The 19,892-nt window shown below is 45.2% G+C and overlaps 1 protein-coding gene across 1 annotated transcript in view; it reads right to left on the bottom strand.

The window, feature by feature from the left end:
• Positions 1-19,892, bottom strand: part of macrod2 (mono-ADP ribosylhydrolase 2) — a 495,356-nt gene that overhangs the window by 95,975 nt on the left and 379,489 nt on the right. The window contains exons 7-8 of the mRNA XM_076286458.1: positions 14,762-14,792; positions 3,623-3,696 (exon numbers count right to left, since the gene is read on the bottom strand). Coding sequence (XP_076142573.1) covers positions 3,623-3,696; positions 14,762-14,792 — 105 coding nt within the window. The remainder of the gene's footprint in view (positions 1-3,622; positions 3,697-14,761; positions 14,793-19,892) is intronic.

The following is a 19,892-nucleotide window of genomic DNA, read 5'->3' as shown; positions in this document are numbered from 1 at the left end:
GTACTACTGCTGCTTGTTCTCCATCCCTCTCTAGGTGATCTCCTGATGTGAACATCACAGACAGCGACAGAACACAGCAAGAACAAGAAGAACTGCAAGCAAGCACACTATCTCATTGGATTTCCCCGCACATTATTTCCGTTTGTTTGTTTATATCTCAGGGGGATTTTTTCCCTTCCAAGATTCGTCTTGCTGTCAACGTGTGGGGAATTTTCTTTCTGGAGCAGTTCAGCTGATCTCGTGCGGTTTCTGTGGCCCGGCTTCCGCGGGCGTCCCCGTGTTTCGCTGCGGGGGAAGTCGTGACCCCTGACCCCTTCCCTCGACACGCCGCTCACTACAGCAGCCGCACGCTGACGGGGCCATGGTCAACCCCCCCATGCAAACAGGCACCGCTTCTGAAGGTTAACGGTCAGTCATCAATCACAATCACAGGTCCCCACGTACTGAACACGGGCAATCCGGCTGAAAAAAGTGATATATTACACATATAAACGTGGGCATTTTAAAGAGGCCGAAAGCTTACGCTTTCGTTTACAAGGCAACTCTAACGTGGCCTATTGATAAGCCATCTCACGAGGCTTACAGCGTGTGGCTTTACGTCTTGAAACACTTAAGGGGCGTAAATATTCACTTTACGATTTGATAGCATGCAGGGATCTATACAGGGATAAAGTGCTGGAAAAAATGCCCCAGACAATAATATTCTGAGCTAATGAAGGCTGGTCGTGGACCAGACAGATTTGAGTTTGAGAGCGAGAGAGAGAGAGAGAGAGAGAAAGAGAAAGAAAGAGGGAGAGAAAGAGAGAGAGAATGGATTACAATGGTTTTAGTGTGTGCTGAGTTTCAGAAATGCATGTCTGCAACCCCCTGATGGCGTCCAAACCAGCAGCACTAGTCTGTGAGGGCCTTATCTGAACCCACAGGCAGGGTGGGAGGGAGGAATGACTCACAAGGCTTAGACACAGTCACCGGGCCAACAGTGAGGCTCCACCACAAGAATGTTTGGTCAATCATTTTCATTTTTATTTTTTAATGTTTTAATAAATTGAGAGAGGCAGAGGCAACCCTCAGCTATGTCCAGTACCGCGAGGGGGCCAACAGGGCATATTGGACTGGGTTCGACCTTTCCCTCTCTCAGCTATGTCCAGTACCGCGAGGGGGCCAACAGGGCATATTGGACTGGGTTCGACCTTTCCCTCTCTCTGCCAGACGGCGCTCCGGCTCTGGAGACTGATCTTTGAAGCGCTTCTGGGCTCGTCTACGGGGAGCGTTTTGCTCCCTCTTACTTTTTAAACACTATCGTGCTGTTGTGCGCGTTTGAACTTTAAATTTATCTCCGGGGTTGTGGAAATCTGCCAAATATTGAACTGTGGAGAGGCCTGGGTCGAATTCGCACAGAGCATCATTCAAGCACCGTTTATTAATTTAGAGACCCATCAACATTTCCTTTGATGTGCGTATCATTTTACATTTTGGATTGTTCTTTGTTGGCAAAGCAAATAAACCATAAAACGTGTACAGTGTGAAATAGTTTCTGTATTTGCAATTACATTCTAATTGTTTTATTTCTTTGCTTTGTTGATGTAGCTGACAAAAAGGCCGTCCCTGTATCTGAAGTGTTTCTCAAATGACATTTTTCATATATAAGGCATCTATTAAACATGTCAGGACAGTTAGATATACGTATATATATCTATGGTCATGACTGCCCTGAAAATTACCTAAAACATCCTGGGCTATCTACTGTACGAGTAGGAAGATCGTATTCACAATAGAATTCCTGCATACCCCCAGTCATAATTTATGATGGAAAACCATGAGAACAAATAAAGCATATTCTCCCCATTTGGCATAGACCATGAGTAATCTTGGCAATACATCTATGGCTTGGGTTTGTTTATTTGTTTTAGTTTTTTAGGAGAGAAGCTGTTTTTGTTTTTGTGTTTCAGAGGGCATTTTTTTCTCCAGCAATAGACGAAAGGATATATCAAACTTGTCTGCATGCAACAACAGAGCTTCTGTCAATAGAACAGCCCTCCAAGGCACGGTGTCTCTTTGATGGATGTTCCATGGGAGACCTCACTCTAAGCGCATCTCTCGCAATGGAAGAAATAATAACACCCCCAAAATTACATCTAATTTTCCTTCTTACAGCAAACCTAGAGAGCACTGTTTTTCCCACTGAGACAGCACAGCTGGAGAAAAAAGAACCTTATTGCAGATGCTCGAAATGAAACCAGGCCCTTGGCTTCGCCGTTCTGCACGCACACGACAACAAACAATACAATAAAATGCCTATTGTCCGCAGATAATGAGGACGTGATTAAATCCATCCATACACCCAGTCTCCCGCTCTGTTCTGTCTTGAAGGACAGGTAGTCCATTGCCAGTGGTTATTCGTGCAGCTTTGTTTTCCGAGATCTAAATCCCCCGCTGGAGGAGGTGTTGTGGCACTGCCTCTCCCTCACTGATACATCCAGTAATTAATCTGCCCCCGGTACTTCGTTTGCAGGCTTCGGGCACTCCTGCGTTTTACTTTCACATAACGATCACAACAAATGAAACTGTCCTGTGCACCAGCACTGAAGGGCATTTGATAAGAAGAAATCAAATTCACTGTCATGCTTTTTCTTTGGGAGCCCACAGCTACAGGGCTCTTGCTCAACATGTTCCTAATATCATTGTCATATGCGGTGTAGCCACTTTATTTAATCATACAACGCACAAGAAAAGAAAAAGCCAGCCACTTACAAATAAACATTGTTGAAAGGATTGCAAATGGAGTGTACCTGCATTATGCTAAACAGCACACCAGGAGATAGTGAATTGAGTTGGACGCTACCGACATTCGATAAAAGCTTGGTAATCACCATACCCTGCCATTCATCTTCAAGGCAAGCTCATCTAGCCGGCATAAACACTCCGCTAGCACCACTATTTTCCATGTGGCTAAGGTCCTTGTTGCCTTCTGTGAATTACAGAGATGGCAAGGAACCATTTAACTTACAGATTTAATTACCAAGCCGGGCTGTAAACATGGCTTGGCATTTTGCACGCCTGGTTGTTTAAAAAGGCATCATAATCACTTATTCCATTTAGAAATTAGCTGCATCTTATTTAATCCGACGGGTGTATTTTCCCTACGGCTAGCGGGCTTGAAGTGCTCTCCAAACATAGACCAATTTCAGAATCAAGAGAGCATTTAAGAACTGATTTAAGTCAGATTGCAATCTAATTTGCCATGCTTGGTGGACACGGATGGATCCGATGAGCAATCAGCTGAAGCATGAGTACATTTTGGCTTGAGGTTTTTGTCAGAGTGGCTGCCATTCCTGCCTCTGGATTCTCGTTTGACAGACAACAGGGTGACCGGAGTGTTGAGTTTTCCTTGGCAGAGACCACAGACTGGGTCACATGTAGGGTGCTGAAAAGTGTGTGTGCGGCAGCAGAGACTTTGTGATGACCATGTGTTCTGAGTTAAGAGCCGAATGTTCCAGAAGGAATGCCCAGTGGGATGAAAATTCCATCTTTTACATCACGTTGATATGGCGGAGTCAACCAACCCCCCCGAGTTATTCAGTGGTAGTTTGGGAGAACATAAGAGAAAAACAACCACACTGACCTCATCTCTGTTCCTCCTGATCCAGGATCTGACTGTTTTTAAGGCGATCTCCGCAGCAGGCTCATTGGGAAAACCTTCAAACAGAAATGGGGCACACATCAAAACCAAATATCAAAACCATGTATCATCACAGCAAAACTCAATCACTCATCAACATTATTTGATGATCATTGTTTGATAGTCAGTTTTTGATCACACTCTGAGGAAAGAGAGAGTGCAAATATTAACATTTTGTTTCAATACATGGGACAAGATGTTATGATCCCTTGCATCTGTAGAGGGTCCTTCACACTAAACAAGTTGCTGTTGTGATGGGACCAGAGTCCAGATTTCTAAGGAGGCACTTTCCCTCTTTTAGGCCACCGTCAGCGGCTGTTATTTGTTATACTGTGTACCTCAGCGTCATCGTGTGTTTAGGCCTTTTAATCATAAGACATCCTCTGCTAAGGCAGGCCCACTGCAGGCGTATCAGATCCGGCTGTGTGTACCGATACCCTTGGGCTCCAGCTGGGGTCTCTCTCTTCAGAAGCCTAATAGTGGCTGTTGCTCCAAAACCCCGACAACCAACCTCCACTGGTTTGACCCTTGATCACCAACTTCATGATAACAGGTAGCGCATTTCAGTCCAACTTCTGAACGTGCAACATCGTACAATATTTAGTCTTTTTAAATTTCATCCTCATGCCAAAGATCAGACATTTAAACGCCCATTTAGTCAACACAACATGATCTCTTACACTGTCCTCCGTCAACCCTGTAAACGCCAATGGGGAAGCACTGACATATTGAACAGGATGGGTAAGGAATGGCATTAGTAACGGCCATATAAATCACTGCAGTTATGCCAGAATGAGAGCAGCATCTCCGCTTTAACACAATGCATCGATCATGAGAGAGAGAGAGAGAGAGAGAGAGAGAGAGAGAGAGAGAGAGAGAGAGAGAGAGAGAGAGAGAGAGAGAAAACTGATTGGGAGGTGGATTAATATTTGATAAGAGCTGAGAGCTCTTGCCTGGATGCGGATTCCTAGATCATCTGCTGTCAAGCTGGGCCCCTGAGAATGCTTGTGGACTGGCCTGGTCATCAGGCGGAGAGAAGAGAGAAGAGCACAGAGTGCAGCCTCACTCGGCCTCAGCAACTTTCATCAAGGTCCCGTTGCTATCTTTCAACAGCAAACAATTTCAAGAATCTCGAGTAGAGGAGCCTCAAGTCATACTACAACATTCACTCTTTTTCTCTCACCACAACCCCACCACACACACACACACACACACACTTCTCTGATGTTCTTCACCAAATCCACCCCCTCCTTCCCTTCACTTTCACCCTCACGTTACCCTTCTCCCCTGACACAGACACACACACGCACAAGCACACACACACACACACACGCACGCACACACACACACACGCACAGCTAGAGATCAGCTCTACTGGAAAGGCTGAGATCAAGTTTAATGTGTAGTGGGCTGAATATCTGTTTCAAAGGTAGCAAACACATAGCAGTGAATTCCCCTGCACCTTTCATTTCTGATATAAACATTTCCCAGCAAACAACTCCAACCTTTCAGCTGAGTTACCTTTTTGACATCAAAATAGATCACCTATGAAATTTGTGCAGCTCCAAAGAGAAAATTTTTTTTGGGAGAAGGGGAGTCTTATTGGGTCTGGCCTTGACAATCTTACCCTAAAAATGATTGCCAGTCAGAGGTACAGAGTGTTGGGCAAGTTACTGAAAATTAGTAATTAGTTACAGGTACTAGTTACTTTAAAAAGAAATTGAATTACCTTCCCAATTACTGTATATCAAAAGTAATTAGTTACTAGAGAAAGTAACTTTTGAGTTACTTTTAAGTCTGCTTTTAAAATGCCAATATGAACAGTACTGAACAGTCACACACACAATAACCCATTTTTAGACCTATTTATTTTAGTTTCAATGGGCCTTCAAATTAATAGCCTTGTACATGGGTTCTCGAACGTTTCCAACCCCAACACATTCTACAATGCATGAAGGCCCTTCTGATGGTTTGATAGATATGTGTACACTGCCTACTATTGTCTGCTCATTTTTGTGTGCGCACACACACACACACCTAAGGTTGTCCTCATCCAGCGACTGAAAACAAACAGTTGTATAGCATTTTAAGCACCATCAGTTTGAGTAAAGCCTGCGCTGCACAAATGACTAACCTACCGAAATAAGTTCCAATGAGCATCCAGGGGTTTGGGGATATTGTCGCACACTATGCAGAAAGTTGCGGTGCTCAACCTGTTGTTACTCTTCAGCTAGATAAGGTGTTCCAGAGAGAAGTTGTATTTTCCGTTTCAGACAAATGAATCCATAACACCATGGACATCAATTCCGATGTAAACATACCAGTGCAAATAACTCAAGTCGTTCTTTATTTGGTAAGAAATCCGCATTTTCCTCTCGAGTTAAACGCTTGCCTGTGCCAAGGCTATTTATGTAGGCCTATTGGTGTTGTGTTGTGGCCATGTTGAAAGAATGTGAAATTGATATAAGAAGGCTTTTGTGCAATAGGCAAAAAAGAGCATAGATAAACAACAATGCACTTTTACTGTCTTGGAGCTTATACTGTACGAGATGGAAACGAAAGGGAAAAGGCGTTTAAGATGTCCATTTAAATTATAGACCCTTTCAAGAGTGTTCCATTATCAGCATCATAGTTGGCCCCACAAGGCTTCCGTTTTAAAATCGATATGTTATCTTAATGCAGAGGAAGTAGCCTAGATTGGGATCCAAATAGAACGTTCAAGCATTGTTTTTGTTTTTATTGTTGAAAGGGTCTATAGCCTAATGCACTGGCATGTTTTAAATCTGAAATAAGGAGGAATGTGAGGAGGCTGCTATTACAGTTCTTCTCAGTCGCCTTGGTGCTTTTCTCAGATCAGAAGGAAAATTCTCATAACTATTAGTTCAACCTCCACAACATTTAGTCATTTGTGCACATCATAGTAGCAATTTTTCTTCCTCTGAACAAATTGCAAATGCTTTTGAACATGTATCAGTTGCTTTGTCATGTCAGTCAAAATGAACTATACTTATGGATGCTGAATAGTCGTTCCCAATAAAACTAATAGTCTTCATTTCATTACATACAAAATTGGTGAACTAGCTATCAAATTCTGTCACAATGCTGTAGAATTGCAAAGAGCATATACAGTAAAACTGTGAAACGTACATATATAAGTGTCTTGTACTCACTTACTCCCCTAACTACAGCAATTTGTAACTTTATTGTAGTTTTCAAATGGCTGTACAAGTACTGTATATTTCTGTCTATTCCTCATTTTCAGGTAGTGTCACCAAGTTCTGACCTTTTTTTGCATGGGAAAACATTGCGAGCATAAACTGTCGTAATGAAAACATGACAAAGCCATTTGACTATCTTGTTCATAAACGATGGTATCAAGACTTCATTTTGATGACACTGGCAGTTTCATTGACATAAATACTTGCTTTTGAGGAATGGACTATCCATTTTGAGCAAGTGACATGCTTTTGTAGTGCAAAGGTTTTGCAGTTTGCACTAATTGTTTTGAGAAATGCAATAACTGCTGTGCAAATGTTACTGTAATAGTGATGTGAGAAAAGCACCAAAGCGACTGAGAAAAACTGTAACTGTAAAGAATGCATCTGCAATCTAAACATGAAACGCAATCGCGGGAAACACAGCTAAGGTCGGGAGACGTTAGATCAGAATCAGCAAGTGTGCATCTGTAATCTTTTCTGCAGTCGTTCATTCAAGATCAACAGAGTAACGCAAGTAATGACTTATTTAAATTTCAGTAATTGTAATTGAGATAGATAGATAGATAGATAGATAGATAGATACTTTATTCATCCCAAGGGAAATTTTAGAAATTTTAGTTTACCCTTTGCTTTTTGCATCCTTGCAGAGAAACAGCAGAGGGCTTACTGTGGGGTGTATTCTCTGTGCTAATAACTGCTCCTCATCCCTTATTACATAATCAAATCCTAGTTTGATTATACTGTAGGCCTACAGTAGTGTGTTGTGCATGGAAGGGATAATGGCTCCCACAATGTCCTGATATACTGCTCAAAGCTGAGGCCAAGAATAATGACCAGACTGCGTCTATTTGTTTAGTGTCCACATATACAGAAACAAATATATAGACACTTATTAAAAACACCCTCCAGCCAATGAGAGAAGAGAATGTTTCATCACAGGGCTATTAAGCTGCTTACTGAGATGCAGTGCTGTGCACAGAGGCTGCAGGCAGGCAAGCAGGCAGAGAGTGAGTGAGCAAACTAGGTGGAGGTCAACCATGAGAGTGCATAACCAGATTAATACCCCCTCAAGGCACAGCGGGGTGGGATGGGGGGGTTGTATGGGGTGGGGGGGGTATCAATTCACACGTGGCCTCTGAGCTGCTCCTCTGACGATTGTAAACGGTACTGGGTGCATACAGGTCTCTAACCGGGAGAAAAATAGAGCTGTCGGACTGGAGAGGAAGACGGAGGATGGCGGTGCGGCGCGTTCTATTGTTCTTTCTGGGTTTGGTTGCTACAAATGCTGTATTGATTTGGCCTTCATGAACATTAATCATACACAGGCCATGAAAAAAAAAACACAACGGAATCGGGGCAGAGGAAAACACATTGGAGAGAATAACAGTGCATGGTAGTGGGTGATATGTTGAGAAAGAGAGAGAAAGAGAGAGAGAGAGAGAGAGAGAGAGAGAGAGAGAGAGACAGAGAGAGAAAGACTATGGACATGAGAATAAGAGGGAGAGTGTGTGTGAGAGAGGCAGACAGAAAATTAAAGAGAGAGAGAGAGAGAGAGAACAACAAGACAAACTGAAAGGGAGAGAAAGACACAGAGAGAGAGAGAGACATAGAGAGAGAGAGACATAGAGAGAGAGACACAGAGAGGTCAAAGAGGCCGTGTGATGTGTGCCGGTGCTGGGAGGGGAGACAGAAGGTCATGATCAGCAGTCAGAGCCCATTCAGACTGGCCTCTCATCACACGTCCCTCGCCTCTGCCCGCCTCTGTCCACCCCCGCCCGACTCCACCCTCCCTGTCTCCGCGCTCCCAGACACGGAGACGGTAATACGGCCCGCATCCATCTGCTGTGCACTTTCACCCCTGCCCCTCTTGGCTCACACTGCGGGTTTCTACAACAAACTAATCTGCATGTTTGCCCACGTTTGGGCACGTTTGACATAAAACACTAGACGTAAGTGTGTCCGTGGTCATCGGTCAGAGCTGAATCATGCATACTAAGTGAACTAATCAGGCTCAAATAAAAAAAAAAATGTTCTAAGTAAGAAAATTCTGTGGACCCCAGAGCGGCAGCACATAAACTGTAAGATGTTTCCCAGTCCAGCGGTGTAAGGAACCTTGGGCGTCCCAACCCAAGTCGGAGAAAGTAAAGTTAGAGCTCCCTCATCTCTCTCCATTCCTCTCACTGCCTGTCGCCTGCTCCATTTGTGGTGGGGAGAGTTTGGTGGAACTCAATCTGTCAGGCCAGGGACGGAGGCCTGGTGACAGTCAGGAAGTGTGGCATCGGTGGCGACGGCCTCTGGAGCCTCAGCTCACGGTTGCCCGGCTGCGGTGCGGGAGCGGGGCGGGTGCGGTGCGGGCCTACGCTGGGAATAGTGCCGTGGCCTGAGTAGATTTGTCTTAGTGAGGCGGCGTGATGGGGAGCTAGCCAGCAGCACAGAGAAACGGAGGACCTAGACAGCATTTTCTCAGTTACTGCTGCTAAAACACACACACACATACACAAAAACGCACACACATTCTCTCTCTCACAGACACAAACACACACACACCTCATGTCAAGATCCACCAGAGGACAGGACAGAGAGAGCGGGGAGTGAGAAAGACAGAATGAAAATGAGAAGAGGACAGAGAGGTGAGGAGAGAAAGTGAAAAAGAGAGGAGGAATCAGAGAGAGAGAGAGAGAGAATTTAAATTAGTGATGGATAACAGGTAGGAGAAGTGAGGAGTGAGACAGAATGCAAATAAGGACAGAAGTTCTGGAGAAGAGAGGGGGTGAGGGCGAGAGAGAAAAACAAAGGCTCGAAGACAGACACAGAAAGAGAGAGATCGAGAGAGAGAGAGAGAGAGGAAAATGGGAGGAGAGAAGGACAGAAGTTCTGGAGAAGAGAGGGGGTGAGGGCGAGAGAGAAAAACAAAGGCTCTAAGACAGACACAGAGAGAGAGAGATCGAGAGAGAGAGAGAGAGAGAGAGGAAAATGGGAGGAGAGACAACTTTCCCGACTATTCCCCAGGTAGCGCACGTGAAGGAGAGAGGGGTGTCACACCCAGGCTTCTCCTGCGCTCTGCTCTGCCGGTGGAGCTGCTAAATAATTGCTCAGGCTGCCGCTGAGTGACGGGCCACTGGAGCCTGCGTGTGATCGCTGGGACTGTAGCCGGGAAATGAACCCAGACAGCACACGGCCCACCTGAAAGCAAACTTTACCGCCAGAAACTTTCCCCACCAAGCAGCCGCAGGTCAAGGCATAGTACTGAGGCACAGAGAGAGAGAGAGAGAGAGAGAAAGAGAGAAAGAGAGAGAGAGAGAGAGAGAGAGAGAGAGAGAGAGAGAGAGAGAGAGAGAGAGAGAGAGAGAGAGAGAGAGAGAGAGAGAGAGAGGGAAGGGAGATAGAGGAAAGGGAGATAGAGAGAAAGGAAGCAAGAATGAATGAAAGAAAGAAAGATAGAAAGAAAAGGAAGTGGGAAAGAAAGAGAGAAATAAAAAAGAAAGAAAGAAAGACAGAACGCAAGAGATAGATGGAAAGCAACAAGAAGAGAGCAGAGAGCCAAAGACATGAGGCCATTTCTTTGTACATGAGCACATGACAAAGAAACATCAGATAGTGGATTAGAGAGTGGATGAGTTGGGAAATAAACAGACAAACAGAGAAGGGAGAAAGAGGAGAAGAAGAACATGACCTATATAGCCAGACCAAATTCCCCAGCAAGATGGAAAGAGGGACAGGCACACACACAAAATGGCCCCCGAGTCCCCCCGACTCCTCAGAGTGTGACCTTGGATCACAGCCAGAGCTCGCTGTGACACATTTTGTCCTGCAAGTTAAAATTACCACGAGACGTTTCATCTCTTTCAAAATGCCCTGAACCACAACTGACCCCCACAACCAACTGTTATGAGGCCTGTGACGGCCAGGACGTTTTTCTTTTTTTTCCCTCTTCCCCATCCGATGTTTTCTTCAATTACCCCGGCTATGCCTGGCCATATAACTTCCCTTACGCGAGGGTGAAGGTCTACACATCGCTGCAGGCTACTGATATGGTACAATTTTACTGGGAGTGCCTCCACTCCCTGTGATCGCTCTCCTTTAAGCCCCCCCGAAAGTAAATCCAGGGATTTAAGGCCCTTGGTGCAGTCCAGCGATGGCAGTGATGACAGACAAGCAGGCCAGGCGGCCAGGCCAGGCAGGCCAGCAGCCATCACTGGTGAAAGATAAGGTGCCGCGAAAGCCCTGTCCAGCCTAATCCCGCGGCGAGATGGAGGGGTGTCGGAGCGCGGCAAGGCGTCGCGCTCCGGCGAGTGAAAACACTTAGCCGAGCTGACCTCTCTGATCCCCCTCACGTGTGTGCCGCCACTGTCGGCTAATGCCGCGGCCACACCCTCTCCGCCGGGCCCGGTGCGGATTACACCGCATATCACCCCCCCCCCACGGCATCCAGGCCCCTCGCTAAAACCCTTCGTGTCAACAATTCACAAATCCACGCTGCAGGGGGACAGGCGTACACCACAGCACGAGATGTGACGCAATGCACGCCGTGTGAGAGGAAAGGGGGCCAAGTGACAGTCTCAATAATGGCCACAGCTCCTGGTATGTCCCAGACATGCGTGGGATAAGAGCCCGGTGGATCATCCTCTGCGAGACGGCTATCAGCAACGATGCAAATAAACACAGCAGGCTGAGAAGAGGTGCTTAGCCTGTTTACGGCAGAGTCTAATTGGCCTTTCAGGATTATTTGATACAATACAGGAGGATGATCCCACCACACCTGTCCTCCACCGTCCGCCAAGCACGCAAGTGATTGGCTTTCTAATGAGATTTAGTGCTTCCAGTCCTTATCCAGTGCAGTTATCCAGTACTGCTCTCCAGCTTGTAAAAGCTTGGCTTTTCACAGGGACATCATGTAACACAACAATGAGGCTCAACGAAAATCTAAACCCCATAATGACAACAAAGAAATGGGGATTTTAAAAAGGATCAAAAGACAAATGTATAAATTAGGTATCCCTTTTTTATTCTTCACAGAGATTAAATTGGTTATGGCCTTGGTAACACAAAAGACAAAAGATTAATTTATAATCCAGTGCTACCTGGACTCCTGGTGAAGGTGAGACTGTGGAGTTGGCCCGCGGAACAAGCACTGTGCTATTTCCAGCTCTTCCTGCTGCTATCATGTGATGGGAAAGCAGCCCTGTCACCTGAGCTTCTTCACACTTCACCTCTCCCGTCTCTCCCAGATATGTGTGTGTGTGTGTGTGTGTGTGTGTGTGTGTGTGTGTGTGTGTATGTGTGTGTATGTGTGTGTGTGTGTGTGTGTGTGTGTGTGTGCGCGCGCGCCTCATGCCAAACTTGACTAGGAGGCATATGGACCATTAGTATGACCTGGACAGAGAGCGCTCACGGAGAGCCGAACGCTTAGCGTTCACACTTTACACTGATGTGACATGAGGGCAACACGCCCAAGCTGGCAGCACGACACGAGCGAGACTGACACACAGAAAAATCTCACGCCGTTGGATTAACATCAGCTGTTGTCATACTGTATACGTGTACTCTCCGATGGAAAGATGAGCCAATGGGGAATCAATCACTTTGTGTTCCGATGTAGCACTTGTGTGACGTTTTTTTTGATTCCTTCTTCTCCTGTTCTCTCTAGACAGGCATGAGAAAGAGGCCTTTGAGGCCTGAGTCAGTGTGTATTGTCATTGGCGTCTCAAGGTGCTTCTGATGCAACGCCAGAGAAACTCAACCCCCCCTCCCCCCCTCTCCCTTTCCCAAAAATCAACATGGATGGCTTTGAGCTAAATGAGTCATTTCTCTCGTCCTCTTTTCGTTTTGAAGATCCTGTTGAATGACTTCCTGTCTCTCTGCTCTGTGCTGTAACGTTACCTAGGTGTTTGCGACAGAGAGGAGTGACGAACAGCGCACGCCAGAAAGACAGACAAAAAAACGACCCCCATCAGTCTTGTCCGCCCGGCTCCAGGCTCTCCTCCGCTTAGCTATCAGCGCCGATCTTGTAAGACACTGAAAGGTGTCTCCCCCTGTGGAAGGAATAATCCGTTTGAACCAGGGTCGCAGGCACCACTGATTGATGGGCCTGCACCGGCGGCACTAAATAACCTCCATCATACCCTCCGACCCCGGCGCCCCACGCTGGGCGCCAGTTTGTTTATGGGTGGTGCCTCCGACATGCTAACCTGCGCAGAAATTCTGCTCGGACTAATGGGCCGGACTGAGGAATTGGACTGTCAGGCGAGAGTGAGAACTCATTTTTCTCCCCTGCCCATCTTTATATCCCTCCTCCCCCTCACACCTCCACTTCCACCCACATCCCCACCCACCCACCTCCACCACTGCACCACCTCACACAATCCACTTCAGCAACCTCCGTGCTCCACAATCATCTGTCAGCAGAGACAGAGTCAGTCATAATAAAGGTGGGAGAGGTGCAGGAGGCGCGAGAGGGAGTGAAGATGTCAATTATCGCTTTGTGGCCTGACAAAGCTGTAGTTTCCACGTCAGGGGAGAGGTAGCCCAGATGATGGCCTTGGATCAGAGCACTTGGCCTACAGTGTCAGTGGCGGATCGGAGCTGGTGATCTCCCATGGTAATCTGGAAGTGGGTCAACCGACACCGCGAACAGAGGAAACAGAGGGAGGGAGGAGAGAGAGAGAGAGAGAGAGAGAGAGAGAGAGAGAGAGAGAGAGAGAGAGAGAGAGAGAGAGAGAGAGAGAGAGAGAGAGAGAGAGAGAGAGAATGTGGGGGAGAATATGTGCATGTGGGCTTTGTCCTGCTTGTGAACATATAATCCCAGAAACCTCACCCTCACCCCTGTCAAGCAACAGAGGGAAATTAATTTCATGTTTCAAACAGAGAAAGGAGGGCTTTATACGCACGTGAAGGAGAGCGAAAGAAAGAAAGGGGGGAGAATGAATGAACCGGCCTACAAGGGCAATCGTGTAGCAGAGCCAAACCTCTGGCTTGTTAACGCTTTGGTAATAATATACTGTATGAGAAGGCTTCTCCTCGCTTCTGCACTCTAGTAGGTCCAATCTCCACCCGCCGTGATCTCCACCATTAATCAGCCCCTGCCATAGAGAACGGGCAGCGGTTTGGATCCGAGATAAGCTGTTTACTTATTAAACAGGCCATTAAACTCTCCTTGATAAGGCATGTCAACAGTCTCGGTTTGGCTCTGACTCGGAGGTGCGGGCTTCAGGGGCCACATGGTGTGACAAGCTCCCACTAGCACAGGGGGGCAAAGCTGCATTTGCCCTATTTGTCACCAGCATACTGGGCACTGACACCAGCATACTGTGCCCACCACTTGCCCTTCACCAGACAAGACACAGTGTAAAAGCACTCCGCCATAGATGAACTTCAAACTAAGGGCCTGTCCACATTAAGTTGGTAAATATAAATTGATCTCCGTCCATATGGTTGTTTTCATATCTTTTTTCAAAAAGTTATGCATCTACACTGAAACCCCAGAGAAGTGTTTGTTGTTGGTGGTGGTGTCTGGGACTCTAAATCTGATCAGTATCATTATTATCTGAAACTCTATTTATACACCACAGAGAGTTTACGGAAAGTATAATTTTCGGTGACAGAAAATGGAAGGACTAAAGAGAGAAATAATTATGCGTGTTTATATTTACCCGGCCTAGTGTGGACAGGGCCTAATAGAGGTTTGATTGGAATGTCCAGGACTACCAGGGTACCATGCAGGCATTCCACTTATTGTTGCCATAGAGAAGTGGCTGTTGTGTGTGGTGACTGAATTAATGAGGGCAGCTAGTCAAACAAATACATACATAGACGCATGCAGTGCACACACACACACACACAGAATGAGAAACAAAAATGCACTTACCATAAATTCCCGTGGATATGCATGGGAAGGCCTGTGAGAGAGAGAGAGAGAGAGAGAGAAAGAGAGAGAGAGAGAGAGAGAGAGAGAGAAGAGGCGATGAGTGAATGTTCAGAGATGACGTGCAGATTCCCAGTCACTCCTCATATTTCAGACACAGGCAGCTAGATCAGTCATTCCTTCTCTCCACCTAAGACTGGAGAGAATTCCTCTCTGGTCTGATATGCACCCCACAGGACTTCCTGAGCTCACAGACCTCATCCGCTCTCATCTTTCCGCTTCATTTTTAATCCGGGCCCCTTGGCTAACAGAGATAAATTTAACCAAATCAAACACAATCAAATCCTCCACACAGCTTCCATCATTTTTCACTGCCAGGCATCTAATATGATATTATTACATGTTTTTCAGCAAAGCCTGGTATGTAACACTGCGCCAGCTCCATCCTGACACTGGAAAGCTAAACCATAACAGGTGGAGTTGACTTTTCCCTGAGATCTCATTAAATCCTCTGCAGATCCTTGCTGAAATACTGATGACAGCCACGCATCCACCTTTGGCAACTCACAGGTAATGGACACACACAGACATAATATACACGTGTGTGTGTGTGTGTGTGTGTGTGTGTGTGTGTGTGTGTGTGTGTGTGTGTGTGTGTTTGTGTGTGTGTGTGTGTGTGCGTGTAATAAGACTGTGTCAATATTTAACACAGTGCAATAGGTGCAATACACAGTGATGTACATAAATTAAGTTTAAGAAAGATCAAGAGGATTGTTGTTATAGTGGCCCTGCTATCTAGGTTTCAGGAGTACAATAGCAAGTAAGTGACCAACAAATCTGTCATCACTGTAGAAATGTAAGTCTAAAGATAAAGCTATTGTTTTACTGTACCACATCCTGACTTCAAATGAGTGCTTGGGTACCCTTGGGATCTGGGTATGAAATGTATAGATATATAGGATTCTTGGAGAAAACAAGCTTCATCTTAGTATAAAAGAAATATAACTTAGATAGAATAGACTAATAGAATAGGAGTTCAATCAAGAAACACCTTTAATACTTAACCATATAAAAAACACACACACACACAAATTCCCAACAGAGACTAATCTTCTTGATCACAAGGCTCGTATTCACACCTTGCATTCCTATTGTGCAAAACAACGCCATAAAGAAAAGCTATGTTCGATTTCATTTCTAATTACTTGGCACAAGGTATATTTCAAAGCGGAGCGTGCATCAGCTCTCTACTAGCAGCGAGCTAATTAAGCTGATGGTTGATTAACTGGCCGTCGTATTTTATTTCAGCTCAGCGCTGGGCAGCGGGAAGAGAGGGCTGGTCGGCCTGCGGGAGCCGTACGCCACGGAGAGCGAGCGTCCAGCTCTAGCTCAGCACATCATAACTCCCCACTCATGAATATCATAACGATCGCAGATCGGCAGATCAATCCCAGGGCCCCCGGTTTGGACCAGACGATCTGTTCCCACTGAGTCCTCGCTCCTCAGAGATGCTTCTGGAATGTCAGGGAGACGGAGACGGAGGCGGAGGCGGCGGCGGCGGCGGAGGGGGCGTGGCTTTCTTAATCTACATTTTAAATGTGTCAGGAGGACCATGCCCGGATTGAAGGGGGGACATTTCTCCCCCAATTATCCTCAATTCCATTAATAGATTGACAATAGAGGCCAGTGTTAGGAAGGATGATGGCAGCGGGGTATTTGGGGCAGCTATAAATGTGTTGAAGTGGCAGGACAAATCAGTGGAAAGTTTCAGTGACATCCAACTATTCTCTCACACTCATTATGTAAACTTATAATGCTTTGTAGGATATTGGAAATGTACGGTAACAGTAAATTATTTCCTGATTATACATTATTACATCAAAAACTCCTCTTATGCTGATATATTGTAAAACCACAATAACATAATGAAACGAAAGCCATGGAGCAGCTTGCCATCCATCTTGGTGAATAAATGCATCTCCCAACGGGTAAGAACCATGTTTTTCTTAATTTTCCCTCTGGCCCTTCATGGAACTCTTGTACATGTCACCATGAGTTTAGCAAATAAACATATTAGGAGTTTACACATCTCTCCAGATGAAAAGCTTTTATATGAGTGTGACGCTATTCAGATAAGAAAGAAGCCATTTAATGATACAAACTGCTTTACATTTCATTTGCAAATGGAAGTGTCTGCTTAAAGTGGACAGTTACATAATCTCAGAACACAAAACAGTGTTAAATTATACAATATAGAGAGTTAGTTATGTATAGCTATATGTTATGGCTACTCATATACTCATATGTATGCTTTCTATATTGCAACGAAAGCTAAAAATCTAAACCACAACCATAACTCAAGGGTCTAAGCGAAGAAAGAAAAAAATGCCATTTTTTTTAAAAAATGATCAAATTTAGCATCCTGTAATAGTCCTGGTTTTGCTTCAGATGTAGGGCGAGCAGTTTGAAACTAAAACCATACATCCTGACTAGTTTGCAGCACAAACCTATTTTGCATTCGTCTTTTTAAAGTATATTAATAAACAGTAAAGAGGAAGAATTTATTCAGAGCTCACATTCATCACCTGAAGCAGCTGAGTGTGTGTTTTAAGCTAGCATTCATCACAAGGTGCACCTACGGCTGGACTGCAATGGAAGAGCAAGACAAATAGAAAATCCCACTTCCAATTTCTGCTTTCTGCTTTCATACCCAATAAGAGCGTGATAAGAGGCGTATGGCATCAAACCGGCGGGGGGGGGGGGTGCATGGGAAGTATCACTAAACTCCTCACACTGAAGGAGCAGTAGGCATAGCAGGTTTCCTTTGTTCTATTTGACCAAGACAAGCACTGTTTGGTGACACCTGGAAACGCGTTAACAAGCATCTGTCAGAGAAATGTTTTGAAACATTTCAAAAAGGGGTGCATGATGGCGCCGAAAATAAAAGGCTGCCTGTAATTGCACTAATGTTCTGTTGACACGGTTTTTACAGGAAAACAAGCACAAAGGGAAGGCAGAGATGCAATTTCAGGTTGCAGCTGCGCAAATCAAAGGCTGTTACAGGTTTGTTTTCCAGGAGGAGATCTGATGAAGCTTTCACAGGGGGGCTGGGAGTGCCGTGTGAAAAAAAAGACTACAAACTAAAACTGAGTTAAAAAGATTCAACTAGAACATCTATTCCAAGCTCCATCAACAGCCTCCTGCCTGGTAGCACTGTCCCATTCTCCTCTTTGTCCTTTCTGATTCTCAGGGTGCTTGCAAGGTTCCACTTTTCTTTCATTATGACGGAGATCCAGCTGTCAAGATCAATATTTCAGCCCTATCTTTTACTGGAGCCGTGACCTTTCCAGACACGTGTCTGTGCTCTGAAACACACCAAAGCTGATGAAGCACACAGGAGAGATGGAGAGAGGAGCAGGAGGAGGAGAGGAGAGGAGAAGAGGAGGGGAGAAGAAAGGAGAGAGGAAGAGAGGAGAGGATGGAGAGGAGAAAGGGAAGAGGAAAGAGGGGAGAGAACAAAGAGAGGAGAGGAGAGATTTTTTTACTTCCTTGGGTCCCCTCTCCTCTTTGTTCTCTCCTCCTCTCCCCTCTTTCCTCTTCCCACTCTCCTCTCCATCTACTCTTCTCATTCTCTCTCCTTTCTTCTCCCCTCCTCTCCTCTCCACATTACATCTGCACCCTCTTCCCAGACAACCAGGCGTGTGTTCCCACCCCATACAGCACTGGCTATGAGGGCAGACATTGTGTTAAGAAGATAACACACACCATGAAGGGAGTTCACACGGATGCACATTCCCACTGAAAGGCAACAGGCAACAGTCATTATTTCATAACTGGGATTACTAAGCAGGCTTGTCTGTCAAGACAAACTGTTGTGAACTTGTGTGTGTGTGTATGACCGCATGATATTACGGCAAACACAAATCCGTTGATCCACCCACCTGTGCCCTACCCATCTTCGGACAATCTTTTGATCCATCTGCAGTGGGAGGACAACACTGAGCTCTTTATTTTCCCGGAATTAATTTGAGTGACAGCAGCAGTGTTGCTGACTTCAGGAACCAGGCTGTGCAGGCAGTAAACACATCACATTGCCACTCCTCTCTCTCAACCAAATCTCACACATACTCTAAAGAAAGGCTAATCCAGCGACCAAAAAATAAATAAAAAAATAGCTCTGTATGTTTCGACGATTGGATTGCTTTATGGAGACAAACTAAAATACTGCGAAATGGATATATCCAAGACCATTCTAAGGACATTGCTTGGTCTTGTCTGTGGGTTTAAATAGTAACCCTTCCCCCTTTATAACCTCTTCAGACTTCTCATTTGAGAACATTAATAAAAATCGAATTAGGTGTCACCTCAATGTAAGGAATCTTTTTTTCCCTCTCCATAGAATATTCTAGCACACAGCAAAAAAAAGAACTGACACGCTAATCACATATCTGGGCGTATATTGAGCTAAGTCATTTGACAGCCTCCTCGGTAATGTGATGCTTGAGGGCTTGGGATCCATCAAAATGAGGCAAAATGAAGGAACTTTGAATTGCATTCGGTACAAAAGGAACAACCTTAGCATGTTACTTGTCACACTTCTGACACTATGTCAGCTAAAAAAAAAAATAGTACTAGTCTAATTCACTAATTCGCTGTGCAGCATATATTGCTTAGGGATATGAACTCTTAAGTAGGTAATCACTTGTACATGTGCTGCGATGTGTTCTTGTGAGATGACTACCTATGCTGGGGTGAATATCACTAATTGGCTCTGGTCAGAGTGCTGGCGGGTCATAAGGCTACAGTGAATGATCGAATGGATCAGGCTAACCTCTGGGCAAAAAAAAATAAAAAATCTGGTAAATGCCTTACATTAAAAAGGCGTCATTGTAGTTCATGAAACAAGATCTCAAAACCAACAATCCATGTCAACGTGACCGCCACTCAAGTGTAACAGCAAATGTCAACAATAAACATCTTTTGAATGAAATAAACAAGCCTAACAATCTGAATAGAGGGCTTTGTAACAATATGCTCTCCAGGAAACTTAACACAAGCTTTCAGGTGCAAATCAAACAGGACATCACAACAATTTCCACATCTCAGTTTCAGGTCCAGCTGACTGAATACTGAT

The sequence above is a fragment of the Alosa pseudoharengus genome, unplaced genomic scaffold (genome assembly GCF_046254945.1).
Source record: "Alosa pseudoharengus isolate Yale_2024_CS ecotype anadromous, Long Island Sound unplaced genomic scaffold, YU_APseudo_1.1 YU_APseudo_1.1_scf_15, whole genome shotgun sequence".
NCBI classification, from domain to species: domain Eukaryota; kingdom Metazoa; phylum Chordata; class Actinopteri; order Clupeiformes; family Clupeidae; genus Alosa; species Alosa pseudoharengus.
This window is presented reverse-complemented; position numbering and strand designations above follow the sequence as displayed.